This window comes from Aulonocara stuartgranti (genome assembly GCF_965226115.1).
Source record: "Aulonocara stuartgranti genome assembly, chromosome: 3".
NCBI classification, from domain to species: Eukaryota; Metazoa; Chordata; class Actinopteri; order Cichliformes; family Cichlidae; genus Aulonocara; species Aulonocara stuartgranti.
In genome coordinates, this window is record NC_138941.1 from 51043651 (window position 1) to 51067817 (window position 24167).

At 42.3% G+C, this 24167-nt stretch overlaps 1 protein-coding gene across 3 annotated transcripts in view; it reads left to right on the forward strand.

The window, feature by feature from the left end:
• Positions 1-24167, forward strand: part of LOC309703787 (uncharacterized protein) — a 61646-nt gene that overhangs the window by 664 nt on the left and 36815 nt on the right. For 2 of the 3 annotated variants that reach the window (XM_082528682.1, XM_082528684.1), the window contains exons 2-12: positions 13182-15657; positions 17113-17174; positions 17481-17519; positions 17630-18040; positions 18241-18464; positions 18737-18906; positions 19119-19253; positions 19852-19950; positions 20053-20920; positions 21108-21209; positions 21310-21344. In XM_082528682.1, the coding sequence (XP_082384808.1) occupies positions 13456-15657; positions 17113-17174; positions 17481-17519; positions 17630-18040; positions 18241-18464; positions 18737-18906; positions 19119-19253; positions 19852-19950; positions 20053-20920; positions 21108-21209; positions 21310-21344 (4347 nt within the window). In that variant the 5' untranslated portion in view covers positions 13182-13455. Of the gene's footprint in view, positions 1-13007; positions 15658-17112; positions 17175-17480; positions 17520-17629; positions 18041-18240; positions 18465-18736; positions 18907-19118; positions 19254-19851; positions 19951-20052; positions 20921-21107; positions 21210-21309; positions 21345-24167 lie in introns of all 3 variants that reach the window. The other variant, XM_082528683.1, reaches the window with a different exon arrangement.

Genomic DNA, 24167 nt, shown 5'->3' on the forward strand with positions numbered 1-24167 from the left:
CATAGCTAGGATTTAATGATTTAACAAATCTTTTGAATCCTTTGTCCTCCACAATGCTAAATGGCTGGGAGTCCTCAATCACCATGCTGACCAGGTCTTCATCTATTTGAGATTGTTCTCCTGAGGAAAGACAATAAAGATAAAGCACAAATATAAATATCACACACGTAACTTATAACAGTTGTATAATATTGTTATATCATTTAGTAACATTACTGCATCCTATATTATCATTGCATTTGATGGCTCACCTGGTCTTGCTCCACAATCGGTGTCCCCCTTATTCTCATGCAAAGCTCTGTAGTGCCTAAGCATGGATAAGGTGTTGTTGTTGTTATATCCCAGCTCCCTGGCACATAGAAAACACTTCACCTTGTACAAAAGTCAAGACAGCTCAACATAAATTGTATTGCACCATCAGTATCATGAAAATACATCTTCTGTAGAAATTTACATACCTTGTTGGGAGGAATAAGATCAAAATGTTCCCACACAGGGGAGGACATCCTCCTCTTCTTAGCTGGCTCCATTCTCTCCTGACTTTCCTCACTCTCATAAACCTCCAAACGGTCTCCAAACTCTCACTAACCGCAACTCTCCATCAAACACCCACATTTTTGAATGAAGTCTGAGGGGTTTATATCGCTGTCATATCTCGCTGCAAAGTTCGAACCACTTCATGAACCAGTCACGTGGTACAGCCGGGCAGCGAGGCTTCGGACGTCATCATTTTCAGCTCCTCCCATAAATGAAGCAAGCCTCGATACGCGCTTCGCGGAAACGCCCCCTCCATTACTCGACACACGCTCCGAAGCCTCGATACAGAACGTCCCATCACTAGTGGTGGTAGTTTGTAAGCGGGCCTGCAGGACGTTGCATTGCTCCTCGGTAGCTGCATACATTGCCTTGCCTTTTTGCCTCCTTGTGGCTGGACTGGTGGATTATGGTCTCGCCTCATATCTCACTGCTGCACGGATTTTGCGCAATCCGACTTAACTCAGTGGCATGACTGTCGTTATCCCACGTATCTCCGCAGCCACCGTTTTCCTTTATTTTCATTGCAAGCTAGTTAGGTGGGAAAACCCACGGGAACAGCCATACTACACTATGTGACTGCATTAGTATTATAATTATTTGGTATATAGCTTATTTCAGGGAGAATCATATAGCTTATTTCAGGGAGAATCATACCTTATTTCCCCCCTTTGCCATGCTTCCTTGTGTGGACGCTTCACCTCTTTGCTCTTGAATGCTTTGCTTCTTATATTGATTTTTATTGATTTTTATGCTGATTTTTTCCCTTTTTTCCGTGTGAGCTTACCTGCGATAACTTCTGGACACTTGTAGATCATTAGGACTAGAGTGTTCTTAACAGAAACAGCAACATTTTATGGTTACCTTATCCTCAGCGCTCCGTGTGTCTGTGGCCTAGACACAGCTGAAGCCTGATTACAGCGTCTGGGCACCGAGCAGCCTCAATAGCCTGGAAAGGTGCTAACCGCTAGGCTAACTAGCAACAAGATGCCTTCCCTCTCCACAGATGACTACCACAGCCTCCTGCAGAAGATTGCAGTACTGGAGACAAAAATTCATCGCTTAGAAGTAAACGTGGAGGTAAATGACTGTGTGGAAATGAAACAACCTTGCCTTTGATTCAAAACAATGGCGATGAGCAAGCTAGTACACAGCTAAGGAGCACAGATAACATGACCAAGAAAGTAGACTCTGTGCATTATTATAAATCCTCAAGTGATAATCCCCCCTTAGACTGTCTTGGTGCAAAACCAAGACATAAATCATGTCTCCTGGAAGGGGGAGGACGTATCACAGGCAGGGCACAGCGAGCTGAAATCTCTGAAACCGACTGGCCTTCACTTCCTACGAGACAGAGAAGCTCTTCTACCCCTGTATACGGGAGGAAACAGGACTGGACAACCGTGAATAGGAAGGTTAACAACAAACCTCCAAAACAACTGAATGTGAAACTGCAAAACAGATTTGCTCCACTATCAAAGGACCCTGGATCTATATCGGACAACCATCCATCTAAAAGCAGCGAAATAAGGTCTGAAAATCTGTTGAAAAGTGAAAGGCCACAGGGAAAGCTAAAGGCTAGGCCTGAAACTCTGATTGTGGGTGACTCTGCCGTAAAGGATGTACAAAGGATGTGCGGTAAGAACACTAAAGTCCTCTGCTTTCCTAACGATATGGTCAACAACCTGAAGGAGAGAATTCTTCAAATTGCAGATGAATATCCAACTGTGACAAACATTGTTCTGCATACAGGGTCAAACGATGTGTCCAAACAACAGTCGGAGGTTCTGAAACGGGACTTTACTGGATTATTAAATACTGTAAACTCTCTGAATGCAGCTGTATTCATCAGTGGACCTGTACCGCCGGTCAGAGGAGGAGACGAGAGATTCAGCAGGTTGTTTACACTGAATAAATGGCTTATATCAGCATGTGCTGACCACTCAGTGCATTTTATCGACAACTTTAATATTTTTTGGGAACGCAGGCATCTGTTCAAAGCAAATGGATTTAATTTTAACAAGTCAGGGGTGAAACTGTTCACCTCCAACTTGTTTTATTCCATACGTCATCCATCCGTGCTTGGTGCCAAGGCTGAGATAAACGAGGAGTTATCTCATAAAGAGGAACAAACAGTACTCCAAGAACAGACAAAGCCCAGCAGAAACCTTGAGGAGGAGCTCCATTTGCCCCCACCCGGGAAGAGCCTCAGAAAGGAGAGACATCCATGGCATCTGAGGAAGAGCCTCAGAAAGGAGAGACATCTAAGGCAAGAAGAGGGGTCCCTATTTGCCTCCAACTCTCTCAACAACACCAACGACCAGGACAAGGGACCACGACCTTCCCCAGTCCCCCAAACCCCTGACAGGCCATCACCCTCCTCCCCCTCCCTTTCTCCCTCCTCCCCACACCTGAAATTCACTGAGGAGATGATGGAGCAGGTCAATGCTGGGCTCAGATCTACCCCCCGTCCCAATCCCTTTTTGTCCCCCATAAACCCCCCACCAGAGCGGCCAAAGGTTCGCCATCGAGCCCCACCCTCAACAGAGCAATCGAAGTCACATTGCCCAGCCTCGCCCCCCTTAGTTCCTCTTCATGCCCTGTCTCCGCAGTCTGATATGTGATATGTGAAGGGTCCGGGCTGTGAGGATTATGGCAGTGATGACTTTTCCCAGGAGAAGCTGGGACCCTGTTTACTAGAAGGTTTTAAAATTTCTGTACTTTTAGGTGACAGGAGACATGTGGCCTGGTCAAAACACAGAGAGCTGCACTCTAAAAGATCTTTAAACATAGTAAACATACCTTGTGTGCCACAGACTGCTCCCAAACATGAGGGGACAAGTAATACCTCTAAAACACTTAAGTTGGCTTTATTAAACATTAGATCTCTAGCTGGGAAAACATTTTTAATTAATGATTTAATCACTGAGCACAGCCTTGATTTTATGTTTTTAACTGAAACTTGGTTGGACCAAAGTAACAGTGGAGCTGTTCTCATCGAGACGACCCCTCCTAACTACAGTTTTATCAGTGAGGTCAGGTCGAGCAGGAGAGGAGGAGGGGTTGCTGTCTTATTTAATGAATCATTTCAATGTAAGCAGCTATCTCCTGGAAGTTTTCAGTCTTTTGAATATGTGGCTTTACAGCTGAAGGCCCCATCCAAAGTTGTGTTTCTTAATGTTTACAGGCCTCCCAAATACTGCACAGACTTTTTTAATGACCTCAGTGAACTGCTGTCTGTGATCTGTGTTGATTTTGACTGTGTAATTATTGCTGGGGATTTTAACATTCATGTGGACAACCCTCAGGACAAAGGGACTAAAGACCTGAGTAACACTCTGGGCAACTTTGGGCTGACTCAGCATGTAACAGAGGCCACACATAATAGAGGACACACTCTTGACCTACTGATCTCCAAAGGCCTGAGCATTTCAAAGGTTACTGTGTCTGATGTGGGCCTGTCTGATCATTACTGTGTTTTCTTTGAAAGTAAAATCTCAGCCCACACAAATATATCAACAACAGTGATCACAAAACGGTGTATAACTGAACACAGTAGTGCAATTTTTAACCAGGTCTTCCCATTAACACCTGACCTGCCCAGAGGGTCAGTCAATGAGCTCGTCAATAGCTTCAATGCTAACATGTTAAATGTAATGGACACTATTGCTCCCATTAAGGTGAAGGTTATCTCTGGAAGGAAAAAGTCTCCATGGAGAAACTCCACACTGGTGAAAAATGAAAAAAGAGAGTGTAGGAAAGCTGAGCGCAGATGGAGAAAAACAAACCTCCAGGTTCATTATGACATTTATAAAGAGAAACTTCACAATTATAATTTACAACTGAGGAATGCAAGGAGGTCCTACTTCTCTGACATCATCACTAAAAACAGCCATAATGCTCGGGTCTTATTTTCTACAGTTGACAGGCTAACAAACCCTCCTGTGTCAGTGGCAGCTGAACTTCATTCGACCATGGCCTGCAATGACTTTGCCAAATTCTTCACTGAAAAAATCCAAAAAATTTGACAAGCAATTGGTACATCAACAGCAGATCCAGGATATGTACTGTGTCCACCAAAAAACTGTTTAAACACCATGAAACAGTTTCAACCTATTAACAGCAAAGACCTGGAGGACATCTTAGGTCAACTGAACTCCTCCTCCTGCTGTTTAGATGTCCTGCCAACAAGTTTTTTCAAAAAGGTCTCAAAGACTTTAGAGTCAGACCTGTTACAGATCGTCAACTTTTCTTTATTATCAGGTGTGTTTCCAGAATCACTAAAAACTGCTGTAATCAAACCTATACTGAAAAAGGACAATCTTGACAAGACACAAATGAACAACTACAGGCCGATCTCAAATCTCCCGTTTTTAAGTAAGATCATTGAAAAAGCAGTTTCCCAACAGCTCAGTTACTTCTTAAAACAGAATAATTGCTACGATGCCTTCCAGTCAGGTTTTAGACAGAACCACAGCACTGAAACCGCTCTGACCAAAGTGTTTAATGACATATGTCTGAATACAGACAGTGGAAAAATGTCAGTCCTAGTTTTACTGGATCTCAGTGCAGCATTTGATACAGTTGACCACAACATATTACTCAAACGACTGGAGAACTGGACAGGTCTTTCAGGAACTGTACTAAACTGGTTCAAAACATACGTAGAAAACAGGAAATACTTTGTATCAATAGGTAACTTCACATCTGAGCAGACAAGTATCACATGTGGAGTTCCCCAAGGTTCCATCTTGGGACCCCTTCTGTTTAACATCTACATGCTCCCACTGGCACAGATTATAAACAACAACAAAATAAACTATCACAGCTATGCAGGTGACACACAAATATATATCACAATGTCACCAGGAGACCGAGGCCCTGTACAGGCTCTTGGTAAATGCATTGAGGAAATCAATGACTGGTTGTGCCACAATTTTCTCCAGCTAAACAAAAACAAAACTGAGGTAATAGTCTTTGGCGCCAAAGAAAAACGATTACAGGTCACCAGAGAACTTCAATCTATACATCTAAAAACCACAAACCAGGCGAGAAATTTGGGTGTAGTGATGGATGCAGACCTAAACTTAGAAAAACACATTAAGACAATAACAAAGTCAGCTTACTATCACCTCAAGAATATATCAAGGATAAAAGATCTGATGTCTCAACAGGACCTGGAAAAACTAGTCCATGCATTCATCTTTAGTAGGCTTGATTACTGTAACAGCATCTTTACAGGTCTACCTAAAAAATCAGTCAGACAACTACAGCTCATTCAGAACTCTGCTGCTCGAGTCCTCACTAAGACCAAAAAAGTGGACCACATCAGTCCAGCTCTGAGGTCCTTACACTGGCTGCCTGTCCGTCAGAGGATAGACTTTAAAGTTCTGATGCTGGCCTATAAAGCTCTGAATGGTTTAGGACCAAAATACATCAATGACCTCCTGACCCAGTATGAACCATCCAGATCCCTCAGGTCATCTGGATCCGGTCTTTTATCAGTTCCCAGAGTCAGAACCAGACACGGAGAAGCTGCATTCAGCTTTTATGCTCCTTATATCTGGAACAAACTCCCAGAAAGCCTCAGATCAGCTGAAACACTCAGTTTATTTAAATCCAGGTTGAAGACTCACCTGTTCTCAGCTGCATTTGAATAAAGCACCAAATCCACACTTTAAGCTTAAATTTCAAAACTTACATTTAACTACTGATTTTATCTACTGTTCTGATTTTATCTGTTTTGATTTTATATACTGTTGTTTGTTTGTTTGTTAATTAGTTAGTTAGTTTATTTGCTTGTTTTATTCAATTTTAAATCATGCTTTTTATTTGTTCTTGTTTCTAATGTCTCTGTAAAGCACTTTGAATCACCTTGTTGTTGAATTGTGCTATACAAATAAACTTGCCTTGCCTTCCTTTTCGCAAACTTACTCATGTCTCACAGTCACAACATAAATAATAATTTTATAATGTAAAATTAATCTGTGCAGCATTGGTGATGGGGTGTAAAAGTAATTTCACATATTAAAATGCAGGCTGTGTTATAGTGGTAAAAAAAGATATGATAGTAGTGATGTGCGAAGCGATTCGTTCAATACCTGAGAATCACTTTACTGACTCATGAATCATGATTCACAAGCTCAAGTGACTCACTGACTCATCCCTGTTGCTGTTAGCAACAATGTATCTAGCTTATAATTACAATTGTGGAGAAAAACACAACATCCAGTATCGTAACAAAAAAATTTCTGCTCTGAACTGGAAGAAAAAACCCCGAGTAGAAGCTCACATCAAGAAAATAGCTCCTCTGCTAGCATCGCTCTGCTAACATGCTAACAGCACATTTGAGCTACTCACCCCCTCCCTTCCTGTGCTGAATCGTAAGCATAAGCGAATCACTCAGGACTCGCTCACCCCCTCCCTCCTGTGCGGAATCATAGAGCGAACGAATCACTCACTCACTCACCCCCTCTCTCCCTCCTGGCTCACAGCTTCTTCTTCTTCTTGGTTGGCAACCAATGTTAAGGTGCATTACCGCCCCCTGGCTCACAGCTCAGTGGACATTTAGATGAGAAAATATATATTTAACACATTTAAGGAAAATACTAATAAAGTATGTACCCAGAGTTGTTGTAAAAAAAAAAAATCCCAAACAAACCCACAAGCGAACAGCTTTTCCTTACAGCCGCTGTTTGTCGACTTGTGGTGGTAAGCGGGCCTGCAGGAGGTTGCAGTGCTCCTCGGTAGCTGCATACATTGCCTTGCCTTTTTTGCCCCCTTGTGGCTGGACTGGTGGATTATGGTCTCACCTCATATCTCACTGCTGCACAGATTTTGCGCAATCCAACTTAACTCAGTGGCACGACAGTCGTTATCCAACGTATCCCCACAGCCACAGTTTTCCTTTATTTTCATTGCAAGCTAGTTAGGTGGGAAAACCCACGGGAACAGCCACACTACACAATCCCACAACACATTTTAAATGCATTCATAAAAGGCAGCATTTACAACAAATACTGACAACATGAATTCTACTGATTGAGGAAAAACAACCACTTGTCCTTCACTTATGATAAGCCCCCACTCCACAGACCTGGCTTGTATTAAAGTTTTCTCTCCTTTAGTGATGCACGTTCAGGGCTCGCAAAATTTCAAAATCCCTGGTAGCCCTTCGGGCAGGGACTCTTCAGCTTTTGGTAGCCCAAAATAAATTTAAGTAGCCCAAATAAAAGAGAGAGCAATTTTTTGATTGATGTTTTGTTTCCGTTACAATATTATACATTAAAGTATAATATTGTAACGGAAACAAAACAATCAAAAAATTGTTGAAACACAAATTACAACATTGTATAAAAATTACAATCGTCAACTCAAATACTTGGTTCTAATTGAACAGAAATTTCTATGAACTTGTAAGAACTGTGTAGAACATGAATCAGTCTGTGTCAGATCCTGAATTTGAAATTTCCACTGAAGTTACGGTTAAGAGGCAAGTGGAACCAAGATCTAGGACATTTGCTTTTTTTTTTTTTTAAAGTTTGCAAAGACTGCTAAATTTTGTCAGTGGTAGTTCACTCTTTGCAACATAGTACGCTGTTCTAAACAGATTTTTCAGGTTTATTTTTAGTATGTTATTTGCAATTGATGTTTGTTCTGGGAAAGATATTGCAGACTGAGCAATAATGCATTTCTTGCATTTCTCATGGGTTCTAATGGGGGCCTTTCTTAAAATGACTGGTCCCAGTAACAAAGGCGCTTGTCGACTCAGAAATCGAGGGAAAACCAACAACACACCCAGCAGAACATTATGTTATTTACACGGGTGCACATAAGTGGTCCGCATGTGCGCATTCACTGTCAAAATAAAAGACACTCACCAGATAAGAAGTTGCAATGCGCGTTTGCGTCCTTATAAAAGGCACTGTTTTTGTCCGCTAGAGTGGGATTTTCACGGCACATTCTGCACCACATCTCTGTGCGTTCATCATTTGTTTGAAGCCAGCTCACCTCCTGCAACCACTTTTCCGAGAATACGCGCTTCTTTTGTGGTTTGGACTCCTTCTGACATTTCTTTGGAGATGGAGGAACACCAAAGTAATTGCTTAAAGGAGCTTGCTTCAACATCTTTAAGAGTTCTAAACAAATGTCTGTCCATGTTTAAGCTTGCTGCGGGAGATTTCACTTGTCATGTTTGCATAGTAAGCTAACGACTGATAAGACGATGTCAGAGGAATTGGTGCGCAAATGATCGTCACTCACCAATCAGTACTGTCGCTCTCTATACACAGTTCGCACGATTGCAAAGTGAAAGCAAAAAACAAGCGCAAATTCTTGCTCACTGATGCCAATGACATAATTATCCAGCTACATTTCCGAAAGAATGCAAAAGCATTGACATATATTTTTCCTTCCTATGATAGCCCGACGGGCAGGGCAGAGAAAGATTTTGGTATCCCGACTGGAAAAATCACTAGCCCCGGGACGTCGGGCTAGCGATTTTGCGAGCCCTGACGTTAACCCCGCTCTTAAGACTCATCCCAGACGTAATGGTATTGGTTATCAGTTGCCTGGCATTAGACATTAAGACAGTTGGACGCTCAGACTATGGAAAAGATCGCCTGTCATTAACCTGCTCCCACGCATGTGCAGTGAGCAAAAATCACTTATCCACTGCTGCAGGTGCTTACTTAAAGGCAGTGTAAAGACAGCTGCAATGTAGGGTAGGCTAACTAAATCCTTGACTAAAACTACAGATGTCATTAAGGCCTGCACAATAAATTGAAAATTGATTGTCATCGCGATACCAGCCTGTGCGATGGGCCCATCGCAAAAGATGACGTATACTGCGATAATTGGGTACCTTAAAATGTTTACACACGTGCTTTAGAGAATTTACCAATCAAAGAAACCCCTTTATACATTTGACCAGTCGAATAGAGCCCTTCACGGCATTAACCAATTAAATGGATTAGAGGCCCGCCTCCTACGCAGGTGGTGAGCGAACAACGCTGCAGCAACGAGTCAGAGTTGTAAAGGCTGAGAGCGAGACGCATGACGAGAACGCTACTGAATATGAACTCGTGCCTAAAAAAAAAGATAGTACCTCGCTTATTTGGAGGTACTTTGGATTTGATAAAGACAACGTTCTCCAAACACAGGTACTCTGCAAAACTTGCCGAACACTCGTGGCAACCACCAGAGGAAACATGACTACTCTGAACCATCATCTTCAATACAACCACAGAGAACTGTTTGAAGAGTTCCAGAAAGACAGGGCAAACCAAACAAAGGTTGCTAATGTTAAGACAAAGAGCACCGCAGTCCAAAAGCCGTCTCTGTATTAGTTTTTCAAGTGGGACTCCTTATGAGAAAGCGTCAAAGCGCTACAAAGAAATAACAGAGGTCATTACACATTTTTTGACAAAGACATGATGCCTATAAATACAGTTAGCAGAGAGTGCTTCACCAGTCTGATACATAAAGTGGACCGGAGACACCTCACAAAATTACTTTTCCCATGTCGCCATTCCACAAGTGTACGAAACATGCCGCAAGACCGTCATGTTTGAACTGAGCCAAGCTGAAAACTACGCAAACACTACAGTAAAGTTTCCTCTCCAGTTTTGACTTACATCATAACTACTTTGTGAGTTGTAAAATGATGAACAACTGCATTGAGATAATTTGCAGTATAATTTAAGTTATGTATTTAAAACTAATTCTAGAGACCAGGAAGGATGTCTTTCAGAATTCAAGCCTCAGAATTTTTTTTATGGGGGCAATGTTTCAATGTTAAAGTGCACTTTGTTGTTACACTGCTAATACAGCAGCTTTATTTAAATAAAACTTGCAGTAAAACGGAAACTATGTATTTGTTTTTTTTATATTTATTTTATCGCAAGTCATATCGTTATCGCAGTATTGATCATAGTTATCGCACATCGCAGGTTTTCCTAATATTGTGCAGCCCTAATGTCATTAACAACTAATCATGTTGTGTTCAGCTGAGCTGTTGGTTAGTTGTGTTGTTCTATATTACCACTTAAGGATCTATGTTTTTTTTAAACATTTATTTATTTCAGTCTTTTCTCCTATTGCGTTATTCTTCTTTACATCTGGTAGGTGTGTGTATCTATGCAATTCACTTTCTCTTAAATTACTTTTAAGCATAACCTAGCTAACACAAGCAATACAACCCCCCCCCCCACCCCCCAAAACAAACAAACAAACAAAAATAGTAACATTGAGGGAAATCATTGAGTCATCATTGATGTCATCATTGATGACTTTGGTAGTAAGGATCTATATAGAAGACATGCACCAGTCCAGTTTTGCACTGGATAACAGTTTGTCCCTAAAATTAGAGAGCCATCAAAGCACAAAGGGAGCAAACAGCAAACGTTCAGTAGTTTGTAGCTGCAGTTTTACCAACTAATTTTCTTTTGAGGTTTGCAAAGGTTTTCAAAAAAATAGTCATTGGTTTTCATTCGTGACAATGCTTTCTCTCACTGTTGCTGTTGTTTAATGTAAGAATTGTTGGGACGCTTTTACTGCACTTCTCGGAACATAGCCTGTTGCATATGTGAAAAGTTTGTAAAAAGTCCTTACATAATGATCAGGACAATGTCTGTGCAGATAGTGTATGGATTAATTAAATTATTCCACGGTGTAAAATGATTTTACAGTGACACTAAAGTCACTGAAAGTGGAGAGAGCTTATATAACCAGTTAAATTAAGTGCAAGCAGACAACAGAGCATCAATTATGGTACTCAACTTTAGTCCCTTATCTGCTGCAATTCAAGATGAGCGGAGGAGTCTAATCATGTCCTCTGAGGAGACAGAAGATCATCATAAGCTGCTCTATGCCACCAACCTGCCACTGAGCATGCTCCTTTGGTTTATGCGATCATGTTTAGGGGGTAGGAGGATGTGTTCATGACAATGGCAGTTTGCACCGGTTGAGGTCCATCTGTGTGCTGTCATTACCAGAAAGTCAACAGCAGATCCAGCTTCCTTCACCAACTTTCCAAGCCATACGTCATCTCTCTTCTGAATGCTGCCTATCCAGCACAGCACTGCAACTTGTGGACTGGACTTGAAGATCGTCATAATAAAAAAACACACCCGTGTAGCAACATATGCACACAAATTTGTGTGCATATGTTAGTTCAACCTTATTGGGTACTAATCATGGGTCTTGTTAGAATCATCTGGACATTGGACGACTAGCGTGTATGTTCTGTGTCTCTATCCACAGATCAGGGACATGCAAAGGATAGAGAAGGATAAGATAACCTGCTTTGGAAGATCTAAACTCAACAAAAATATAAACGCAACACCTTTGTTACTGCTCCCATTCCCCATGGGATGGACGTAGAGACCTAAAATTCATTCCAGATACACAATATAACCATCCCTCCCAAACAGTGGTCACAAATCAGTCCAAATGTGTGGTAGTGGGCACATCTGCCATATTGAGATAATCCATCCCACCTCACAGGTGTGCCACATCAGGATGCTGATCTGACATCATAATTATTGCACAGGTGTACCTCAGACTGCCCACAACAAAAGGCCACCCTGAAATGTGCAGTTTTTTTGCGCTATTGGGGGTCTGGGGACCCAGAACCGGTCAGTATCTGGTGTGACCACCATTTGCCTCATGCAGTGCAACACATCGTCGCATGGAGTCTATCAGATTGTCAATTGTGGCCTGTGGAATGTTGGTCCACTCCACTTCAATGGCTGTGCGAGGTTGTTGGATATTCGTGGGAACTGGTACACGCTGTCGTATACGCCGGTCAAGCACATCCCGAACCTGCTGGATGTGGAGGTCCTGGGCTGGTGTGGTTACACGAGGTCTGCGGTTGTGAGGCCGGTTGGATGTGCTGCCATATTCTCTGAAACGCCTGTGGAGACAGCTTATGGTTGAGAAATGAACATTCAATGCACGGGCGACAGATCTGGTTGACATTCCTGCTGTCAGCATGCCAATTGCACGCTCCCTCATTGCTTGTGGCATCTGTGGCATTTTGCTGTGAGACAAAACTGCACATTCCAGGGTGGCCTTTTGTTGTGGGCAGCCTGAGGTACACCTGTGCACTACTCATGATGTCAGATCAGCATCCTGATGTGGCACACCTGTGAGGTGGGATGGATTATCTCAATATGGCAGATGTGCCCACTACCACACATTTGGACTGATTTGTGACCACTGTTTGGGAGGGATGGTTATATTGTGTATCTGGAATGAATTTTAGGTCTCTACGTCCATCCCATGGGGAATGGGAGCAGTAACAAAGGTGTTGCGTTTATATTTTTGTTGAGTGTATTAACCTTATTCTTCTGAGATTAACACCTCCTTTCTATTTTGTTGTTGTTGTCTCCTGTGTCTCTATTGTTTTAATCTCTTGTTTTTTCTTTTTCTCTGTTTTTGATGCTTTTGTTTCTACCTTTCCTTCTTACTAGTGAAGCCCTGAAGATGATACTAACAGAATGAATCCGAATGAATGAATGATCTTCGGGAAGTCTGCAAATTAAGAAAAGGCCTCCCAGACGATGGATTTCATCTTTCCAAGATTCTGAGGCCCAGTACAACTGATTAACCTTAATTCTTTGTTTTCTTTATTTTTAACTTTCCAGCTTTCCATTGTCATTGAAGCGTTACACCCCTTCTCCTGCACCAGGGCCCCAACAGAGCCCCCTACTGGGTGGGCTCCCAGGAAGCTTTTTACTGATCGGACAGCAAGCTGCATGCTTGCGGCTGGCTCAGCTGAAAGCCCACGTTGCGTTGACACAGATAAATAACGCTATTGCTGTTGATGGTCGAACCAACACACCTGCCCCATTTATACCCACAACACCCCCCACAGCTGCAGCCATCAGTCTACTAAACCTTCTGAAGGTTGCTAACACCATGTCCCATCCCTCATATAACCCCTATGCCTCTGGGAAACAAAGTTCAGCCCAGGGGCACTATGGACAGTCCAGTATGCAGGCAGAGAGAGACTCTCATAAGACATCTCCTCATCTTGGGCCTGGGTCCAGCTTTAGCTCTTCCGGAGTTTCATCTGCGACTCCTGCAAAATCTGGGGGAATAATGAGCTACAGGCCAGAAGCGAGTAAGACTTCAATGGAAGAGGACATAAAGAGGTCCATAGACATGCATATAAGTAGAGCCAGAGAGGATGTGAGTCATCAGCCTGTAGACAAGAGCAGTCATTTTACTCAAAGACATGAGTATCATTCTTCAAGCAAAGATGTGACTTCCTACGTGTTGTCCTCAAACTCTCGAAGACCCCCTGATGTTGCAAGTAGCACTAGCTCCATGGACTGGTTGCCAAGCTACAAACGGGAAACTGAGGATGATTCGTCTAAATACTGTTCATCATCTGCTTCATTGAGCTATCAAAGCACTGGCGACAGTAAGTTTAATGCCTCGAATGAAAGAGAGCGCAATGTGCAATCCATTCCAGGCTTAGGTGATTATGACTACCCAGTGCCAGACAAACCTGTGGGTTCTGCAGAGTCTACTCGTCCCAAGTACACTTCAGAAACAGCTGTGAACATCCTTATGCAGTTTGGACTTGAAAAAGGGGACCTGGAACATCTGATCTCATACCCAGAAGATCAGATGACTCCTGACAACCTGCCTTTTATCTTACGACAAATCCGCATGGAAAAGGCAAAGAGATCTGCCACAGCAGATCCATCAAAATCCTACTATGATCCTCATTCCACCACAAGTATGAGTGGAAAGGAAAGGTTAAGTACTTCAAGAGGGGAAGGGATGTGCCGGGATGAATTGTCACCTATTGTCCAACCAAGTAAAGTGATTGATTATGGACATACTGGAAAATATACTGGAAGCTTTGGGGATGAAATTGGAAGGAGCAGCAGTGGAGCCAGTAGTGGTGGAACTGGAGGTACGCTGCTGATGGGCTCCTATGATAGTAGCGGTCACAGTCGAGAATCACTGCAAAAAAGTATGACAGAGGTGAAAAACAGCACCTTGGTTTCTTCCCGTGATCAAGGCAGCTCTTTTACCAGTCATGGCTCAATGCGAAGCAGCGATCCAGCTCAACAACTGCACACCCAACCGAACCAGTCATCTCAAGAAATCTTCAAAGGTTTCTCTCTGCCGAAGACGGACACAGACATAAGATCTCTTAAAGCAGAAGTCACTAAAGCCCTTCCGTTGAAAAATCCAGAGCCAGATCGCTATTCAGCATCAAAAAGCCAACTAACTCCTAATATAGTTCATAGTGTGCATCCAAGCCGACCTGGCCTTGTACTCATTGGCAGCAGCAGCAGCGACAGTCACATCAAAGAAAAGAGTAAGACTCACGGGCAAGTATCAAATGTTTCTGAGCAGATGAACAAACAGCAAATGCAGCAGAAGCAGAAGCAGGTACAACAGCAACAAGTGAAACAGACAATGCAACAACCACCACCAAAGCAGCAGCAGCAGACGCAACAACTGAAGCAGCAGCAGACGCAACAGCAACAACTGAAGCAGATGCAACAACTGAAGCAGCAGCAGACGCAACAGCAACAACTGAAGCAGATGCAACAACTGAAGCAGCAGCAGACGCAACAACAACAACTGAAGCAGCAGCAGACGCAACAGCAACAACTGAAGCAGCAGCAGACGCAACAGCAACAACTGAAGCAGATGCAACAACTGAAGAAGCAGCAGACGCAACAGCAACAACTGAAGCAGACGCAACAGCAACAACTGAAGCAGACGCAACTGAAGCAGCAGACGGCCCAGGTACCTAACCTGCCGATTGGGTTGCAGCAGATGCAGAATCAGCCAGCTGTGCATATGGGACAAGCTTTGCAGTCTCAAGTTTTTTCGGCTGCAAAGCCAGTTCCACAGCCGTCCCTCATGCCAGGGCTCATGATGCCCGTTCCTCCGGGTCTCTCTCCGCTAATGCAGAACTTCATGAATTTCATTCATATACCGCAGCCCGCTTCCACGAAGCAGCTTCCAGCAAAGGTAGAAGTGACAAGGAATATCCCAGTGCTGGCCCAGATGCAAGACTACACTGGCGCTTCACCTATGGTCTTTCCTCATACCTGCTCTTTATGTAACAAGGAATGTACTCAGATGAAGGTAAGTGGAAGATTGTTCGATGTTTTTGCTTTCTGTCGGTTTTTATTTATTTGACATGCAATGTTTTTTGTTTTTGAATTGATTTTGGATCCCATTATAGAATTGTAGTTTTGAAAAAACTTCATGTATGCTACTTTAAAGTCTATTTGGTTTGTTTTATACACTATTCCTTCATAATGATGACTGTAGGAAGACTACCAACTTGGAATACAAACATTTGGACAAATTTTTCACATATTTCTGCAATTCAGTATTCTGTACCAGAATTTCTGAAGGATTACAGTGCAGACTAAAGTTAACTATATGTCTATCAGATATTGTAATTGAAAAACACTACTAATAAGAGACCTTCAGAATATTCAGTGGTCTGTACTTGCAATTGATAGATTTAATCTCTTTTAAAATGACATAAACTGATGCGAAGACATTCAAGGCTTTTGCTAACAATGGAACCAAGGCCTCGGATGACATGATGAGGAGAAACCTGCAAACCTGATGAGCCTGTGCATCAGAAAATGTTGGAAGATGGCTGTTTTTTCATTTGTCTCTGTTCTTGGGCTGCTGTTCCACAGTGCACATTCAGCTTTGCTTTTTCTGGAACTGTTGCTGAATGTGAAAGTTTCCCTTTTTGTCTTTTGTCATTAGAGTTAAGAATAGTGTGTTTTGTCCTTTATTTCACATTAGTAGGCACCTTGTTTTTGTGTAATACTTGCTTCTTTTTCTTTTTTTTTTTACTCATACTTTCTTTTTAAGTTAGTGTTTCTGTGTCCCAAAAGGCAACATCATTTACTACCACAAACATAAGCACCCGCTGCGCCCAGTCATGAGCTACACAAGCACCAGATTTGATTTGTTGTTGAATCTCTCTTTATGGATCGGCCTTCCTTCGCTGCACCAAATTTCACATTTGAGCTCCTCGTCAAAGAAACAGCGCCTTCCTCTTCTGGCCTATTTCAACATCATCTTCCTGTCGCTACTCCAACTGTGATCGTCATAGGTGGTGCATTTTGTCCTAATCCAAACTTGGCCTCTACTGCGCTGACCTTCTTGGAGCCTCGGGAAAGTTTGATGACATAAGAAGAGCCTGAGAGTCCAGAATCCAGAGCCTAAGATGATCCTTTCGTTTTGGTTGTGTGTAATCAGATGTTTGACTTGTGTTTTCTATATATACTAAATAATTTCACTTTTAAAATTTTATCCCAGGAGAGGTATAATGTGTCATGCTTATTTGTTCCTGGTTTTTGGCCTATGAAGGTTTAAATACAATCCAAACTCCTGGCTAATGTTATAATGCTTCTGCGTTCAGTGAAGGACTAACTGTTAATATTTTAAGAATTTTTTTAAGGCCACTGCAAAGTTTAGTGACCTTTTATCAGCAAGTGATGTCAATGACAAACGTTGCTCCTGATAATAACAAACCTTGTCTAAATGTTTGTGTTTTGTTGTGACCACTAGGATTGGGTCTCCCACCAGAATACCAGCCTTCACATCGAGAACTTCAAACTTCTGCGAAAGCGGTCAATCTTTCTTCTCTGTACTTCGTGATTATGAACCGATATCTTTGGGGCAGCACAACCATGGGTGTGCCAAAATGATGCCGGGGTTGTAATGCTAGGATAGCTTCCTAAGAACTGTTCATTTGTATTTTTTTAATTTAAAGCAACTTAATGATTTGCAGCATTTACCATGCGCCATTTTCCCTAACCTAAATTGTTGAAAGGCTGAATACATTTCTGAGTTTCTGGATTAATGAACAATAATATATTTTTAAGGACATTCTACCTTGCAACATCTGACAAAAATGTATCTGTGTTTTTCCACAGATACCCAGAATGGAACGGTGAAATAGCATCACTGCTAGAGTAATTATCTTCATTTGAAGTCATTTGGCAAATAAAAAAACATGCCAGTATTGGAGGCTTTCATTTTCTTTGATTTAACATGTGCCTTTCTTTTTATATGCAATTGTTAGTGCATCAGGTGCCAAGCCCTCTCCCTCAACTTCTGCTGAGACTTCCCAGAAGAAAACCAGACATGAGAGTCGTTCCCGTTCCTGCAGCCCCCGGAGCCATCGTGACTCGGAGCGTAGCAGGGACAGGCAAAGTAGCCGTTCCCGCTCTCGCAGCCCCCGCACTCATCGTGACTCGGAGCGAAGAAGAAATAGACGAAGTAGCCGTTCCCGCTCCCGCAGCCATCATGACCCGGAGCGTAGCAGGGACAGACGAAGTTGCCGTTCCCGCTCCGGCAGTTCACGTCGCCTCCGTGACTTGGAGCGTAGGAGGGACAGACGAATTAGTCATTCCCGTTCTCGATCACGCAGCCCCCGAAGGGAGAGACACAGAAGCCGATCACGATCTCCGTACATCTCCAGACGTAATCGCAGGTCTGTCCAACATACATTTTGAGAACTAGGATCAATCAAAAAGATTTAGCTCTCCAGTGGAGAGGGCGAAATGTAATTTATTTAATAATGTAAACTTAAAAACACTTAATTGGTGGACTATTTTCCTTTTGTATCCATGCTGCATGTGTGCTTTGAGATGTTTATGAGTCATTAAGTTCTTTGATCCATACTTCTTTCAGGTCCTGGTCTCATTCTGACTCCTCATGGTATGACCGTCCTTCCTCTTCACGATATCGATCACGCTCAAGGGGACGTGAGAGACGATCCTCGCCGAGAAGAAGAGATGAGAAATGTTCATCACCAAGGAGAAGCTGGGAGAGGCGATCGTCGACAGAGAGGTCATCTCCTATGCGAAAGTTGAGCAGCTCGAAGATCTTGGCAAAGAAACTGCTGGAAACATCAGGTTTGAAAATTGCTTCATGGTATTTTTTGGTATGTACTCATTAGGTTTTTCTAAGATCAAAGTTGCCCCCCCCCCCCCCCCCCCCCCCCCGCACACACACACACACACACAACATTAACTTTACTAATGCAAATTATAAATAAAGACCAGTACCACCAGAAAATGTCAGTATAGTTTTTTCTACGATTATAAAACTTTCAGAAGCAATAGATGATTTTTGAGACTTGGGACCCACCAATGTGTGAATCTCTTTTGTACCTGTGGTATTTTAGCTCTCCAGTCCTTATCAAAACAGTCTGACCTGGAGACTGTCGTCAAAACTTTGGCTCCTGCCCTGCTGGCTGAGCTAGCCAAGATGAAGTCGTCCCCATCAACATCATCGTCCTCACGTTCTGCATCTCCAGAATCACTTAAAGGGAGGCCTAGCACAGAGAAGACCAAGGTGACTTCACATGATGCCTTTTTTCATGAATGGACAGTTTTGGACAATTTATAATGTGGTCAGTGACAGATGACATGATTGTTGATGCCACAAAACCAAGATTAAATCCTTCAGCACAAATTTATACAAGCACAAACTTTGAGTCCAGTTGTCATGATGAAATCTGCATTTGGTTCATATTGTTCATATTTTTCTTCGCTGTGTTTCCGCAGGCTGCTAAATCTTCCCCTCCAACCATGGTGAGGCTACAAGGGATTGTCAGTAGTCTCTCTCACAGTGAAGTGATTTCTGCTGTGGAGAAATTCGGAAAAACCAAGTCAGTTGTTTTGTTTAGGTCAAAATTACAGGTATGTACACTGAAATTTGTTCACTGTTATAGATGGATGACTTCATTGACCTGCTTGTGAATCTAGAGAAAATGTGTCTCCTGGTTTGCTTCTGCAATCGAAGATAGATATTTATGCATCGTAGCTACAATTCTCTATAAATGTACTGTCCATTCATGGTTGTTGTCCTGCATTCATCATGCGGTTTAAAGTCAGTTGGTTATCCTTACTTTCCTTCTGTGGTCTTGCAGCCCTCACATTCAAGGCTACTTTGGATTATACTGAGCTTTTATATAGACATCGCAATGTCAGGAAGTTTCTGCTCAAGTCTAATCCTATGAAAGCATACACAATGTATTTTGTTTTTATTTTGCTGCTTTGCATTATGCATTTTTTAAAATCTATATATACACATTGCACTAAAAACATCCTTGGAATCGCACTGGTTTCTTGCAAGTTGCCACCGTTGCTTGTAGTTTTCTTGGAAAACTCAAACTTGTCATCAAATACTTGTAAGCTACTGACAAGTGCTCATATATGATTTTTAGTGTGAATGTAGTAACGTAATAGTTTTGGTAGTAATCCAAATTAATGTGTGTGTGTGTTTGTGCACACCCAGGCAGTTGTGTGTTTCAAGAAACAGGAAGATGCTGAGAAACTGAAGAGCTTAAAGAACTTTGACATAAAAGAAGTAACTGTCAGTGTTGTTAATGAAAAGGTAACTTTGTTTTCCCTTGAGAAATACAAATATTAACATTGCAGCTCTTCTGTGGCAAAATAATCAGTTATCTGATTAATCCGAAATTATCTTTGTTTGCAGGAAATTGCATTCAAGAAAACCACAAAAACTAAACTGGAAACTACAGCAAAAGTCTCGGTTTCCAAAGCGAAAAACATCTCAGCTGAGCAGAAAGCTAAAACTGTAAAAACTGGTGATAAGGCTGAAGAAGCAGCTTCAAGCCTCGAAAAATCTAAGAGTAAATCTACGAAGAGTCCCGAAAAGCAGCCTAACACCAGTGATTTGAAAGGAAAACGTAAACCCAAAGGGTCTCAAACCGGTGCTAAAGAAGCTGTGGTGGCACCTAAAAATACAGCCAATACTATGAAGGCTGTTGAACCAATTAAAGGTGCTGCAGTTGATGGTGAGCCAAAAGTCTTGACTTCCAAAGGAGAAACGGCCTCAACGACGCAGAAATCTAAATCAGCAGGAACTCTGAAAAAAGAAAAAATGGATCCTTCTAAATCAACAACGTCAGAGGATAAGCCTGATGTAGAGACAAAACACAAGAAACCTGAAACAAAGATTCATGAATCTGCGATGGGGCCTAAAGGTGAAGCACGAAAATCATCAGCTTCTGAAAGGGAGGACCACACAGAAGTTGAAACTTCTACTGACGGCAAAGATAATCAGACGTCACCAACTATATCAAGTGAGAATCAACTACCAACTAGTGCAGCTGAGACCAAGCCAAATACATCGCCACCAAAACCCACTGATCCACCTCAGAAACCACAAACTGTCATCAAAAGTCCAGAAGATTCACTCAAAGCTTCAGAACAGACCGAACAGAGCTCAGATTCTGCTCTACAAGAAGAAACACAACAGCAGACTGCAGGAAAATCACCTGAGATTTCTGTGGAGGCAAAGCAAAGAGTTGAAAGTGTAGAAACGGTTACAAAGGACAAAGGTAAGTGGACAGAAAACACCTTCAAGTGTGGAGTATCTTTGACAGCAGGATGTTGGACGGAATCAAAAGCTAAAGACTGTGCTTCATGACGAGAACAGTTTTCAGATTTTTATTTAAATCAGCTGGGTAATTTGCATCCTATCTAAACTACCACTATTTAACTTAACTACATTTCCTTTATTCTAAGTCTCTGTGACTGCAAAGAAGATCTCAAAGGATCAGCCGGTCGCTCCTACCCACCCAACATTTGAGGAACTGATAGAAAAGCAACTATGTCCAGAAAAAATCCGTAAGAAATCCCCAAAGATCTGTATGAAAGATTTCCCAGTGTGAAGATATTTTCTATTTTATAATTATTTTCTGTTTTTCTTTTGCTCTGCACTTTACAGTTTGTCTCAAGACAGTCAGGCTTCCCCGTAAAAAGGTAACATTAAAAAAACACTTAAATTATACCTGTAAGAAAAACATGCTTTGTCAAAGTGGTTAAGTTTTGATCTGAAATAGTTCAATTTGTTTTAAAAGTTTATAGTTGGGTTATATCTCATTGTCAGGTGACACTCAAGTGGGTGTAAATGTAGAAAAATGTTAAAAATTCAGTAGGTATGTCGCAATACCAGAGATTTACATACACTAATAGAATTACACAAAGCATGGTTACCAATTTAGTACCAAAACAAAATAATTATCGTGTATCTCCAAAAGTTGATTCTGTTCATCTGGACGTAGCGTTTTGTGGGAGAACCGTTTTGTCACCCATCCAACTGACTTCTTCAGTCTCAGCTGACTGCAGGTTTCCCCAAATCTTATAAACAGTACATTTGCATAATGACTGAAACCAGCCCACTGAAAGAACAGTGGGCTGGGAAGTCAGTCCCTTAATTTTAATTATGCAAATTCTCATGACCATTGATCAACAACCACTGATCAAAACCCATTGATCAATGGCCATGAGTACTATTCACAGAGAGTTGGAGAATGGCTGCAATCACAGCATTGTAAGATGGCGAAAAATTATCTTGTATACTAACACATATTAAAAGTCTGTACACCTCACCCCTGGCGTCGTTGCCCACCTCTCAATTTTAAATACACATATACATTGAGGGCTAGCAGGAGGGGCTATGCGCTTACCTGCTGCTCTCTGGCAGGTAGCTCCATGCCCTCCTGGGTTTTAAATGCACCTTAGAACACATATGCATCAACACTACATATAAGCGGCCGGAGGGAGGTTTGGAGTCTTCTCTCACCCCTGTTCTCTGCGGCCTGCTGGAGCGGGGGGGCTAGGAGGAGGAGTTGGCCGTCCAACTGCGGCCTGGAATGTGGGGCCTCCCTGCTGCTGTGGAGTCGGGCGGTCTGCTTCTCCCCACCACAGGGAAAAGGGTAACACCACCTGGGTCTGGGTGCAGTTCCCCCCTCCAGGGGCAAGGGTACCTAGACCTGGTTCATAGACAGTATTGGGAAGGTTACTTTTAAAATGTATTCCAATACAGAATACATGCCCCAAAATGTATTCTGTAACGTATTCCGTTACGTTACTCAATGACAGTAACGTATTCTGAATACTTTGGATTACTTAATATATTATCATGCTTTTTACAACTACGTGAATGTACTATTGCTGTGTGATTTATTACTATTACTGAAGGTCCGCGACTCCGAACTGTAGTAAAGGACCTCTGACTAATACGGCGGGGTCCCTGTCGGCTCGTAGCCAAAAAATAGCTTTACTTTGTTGTGTGGGTCAACTTTTCTTGCGAGAGACAGAGAGAGGCGTCGAAAGGCTGCTCCAACGGAACTTATTGTTTTCGGAGGAAAACATGAACACGGTGTACAGTCGAGTCTTAATAGCTTACTTACATCTGGGCTCGTCAGGCTCTCTTCTTGGCTGAAGTGGTTATTATTATATTTACATGCTTCCAGCTCCCGTTTTTCCTCGATGACAACTCGTACCTTTCCACTCCCCTTTTTCTCCCTCCTCGCGCTCACAGACCCATAACGTGTATGGCAGTCCATTCTCCCTGCAACACGGACTACACTGCCCATGATGCTACATTCTTTAGAGCTATGCTTGTAGCATTCCGCCTGTTAGCTTAGCACAACAACAACAACGAAAAGGCGCTCTCTCACCCAGGAAACACACAGTTGCAGAGAGAGAGCGTTGCCCTGTAACCATGGCAACCGTAACGCTGCCGCCTGGAACAACAGAACGTAGCTGTCAAACAAAACCCAAACAGTCCTGACCCGCGACAATATGAAACAGGAAAGTACCGCAGTGTAATCCATTTATTTCAACAAAGTAACTGTATTCTGAATACCACCTTTTTAAACGGTAACTGTAACGGAATACAGTTAACAACAATCAACAACAATCTTTATTTATAGAGCACATTTAAAAGCCTTGGGCATACCAAAGTGCTTTACATAAAACAATAAAAAATAAAACAGTTCACACATTAACATCAAATTCATAAAAGTAACGGATTATGTTCACAGGTAAAAGCCACCAATAAGAGTAAACTGCAACACATAGGTTATAGCAAGGTAAGACTGTACCACCATGATAAAAGACACCAATAATGGAAAGAAAGCAGAGAATTTAATACAATAGGTCACTGCAAGCAAGCCAGCATTTAACTGGTAGAAAAGGCAAGTTTAAAAAGATATGTTTTGAGCCGTGATTTAAAAGAATGAATAGAATCAGACGCCCGGATGCCAATCGGGAGATTGTTCCACAGCTCCGGTGCAACTAGAGCAAACGATTGATCACCTCTAGATTTCAGTCGAGATCTGGGCTGAACCAACAGTAGTAACTGTGAGGATGACCTTAAAGCCCTAGCAGGAGCATATGGGTTTAAAAGTTCCTTAAGATAGCTTGGTGCAGTGTTATTGGTAATTTTAAAAGTAAACAACAAAATTTTAAATTGAATTTTTACTCATATTTTGTATTTTAAATACGTAATGGCGGTACATGTATTCCGTTACTCCCCAACACTGTTCGTAGAGTACGCTTGGGGAGTGTGATTGTGTCTTTATGTCTGTCTCCACGTTGGTTGAGTGTGGAGTAAGTGCATATGAGAGCATGAGGGTGGGAATGGATGTTTGTGTCTGTGTGTGCCTGTATGTCTGTGTCTATATGTCAGGTTGGGTATCAGACGCCACCTCTCTGGGGACATCTCAGGCCATCCAAGGTATGGAGGCCTATCTCCACCCCCCACCACTTCCCCTGCCGGTGGCGGACTCCCTCAGA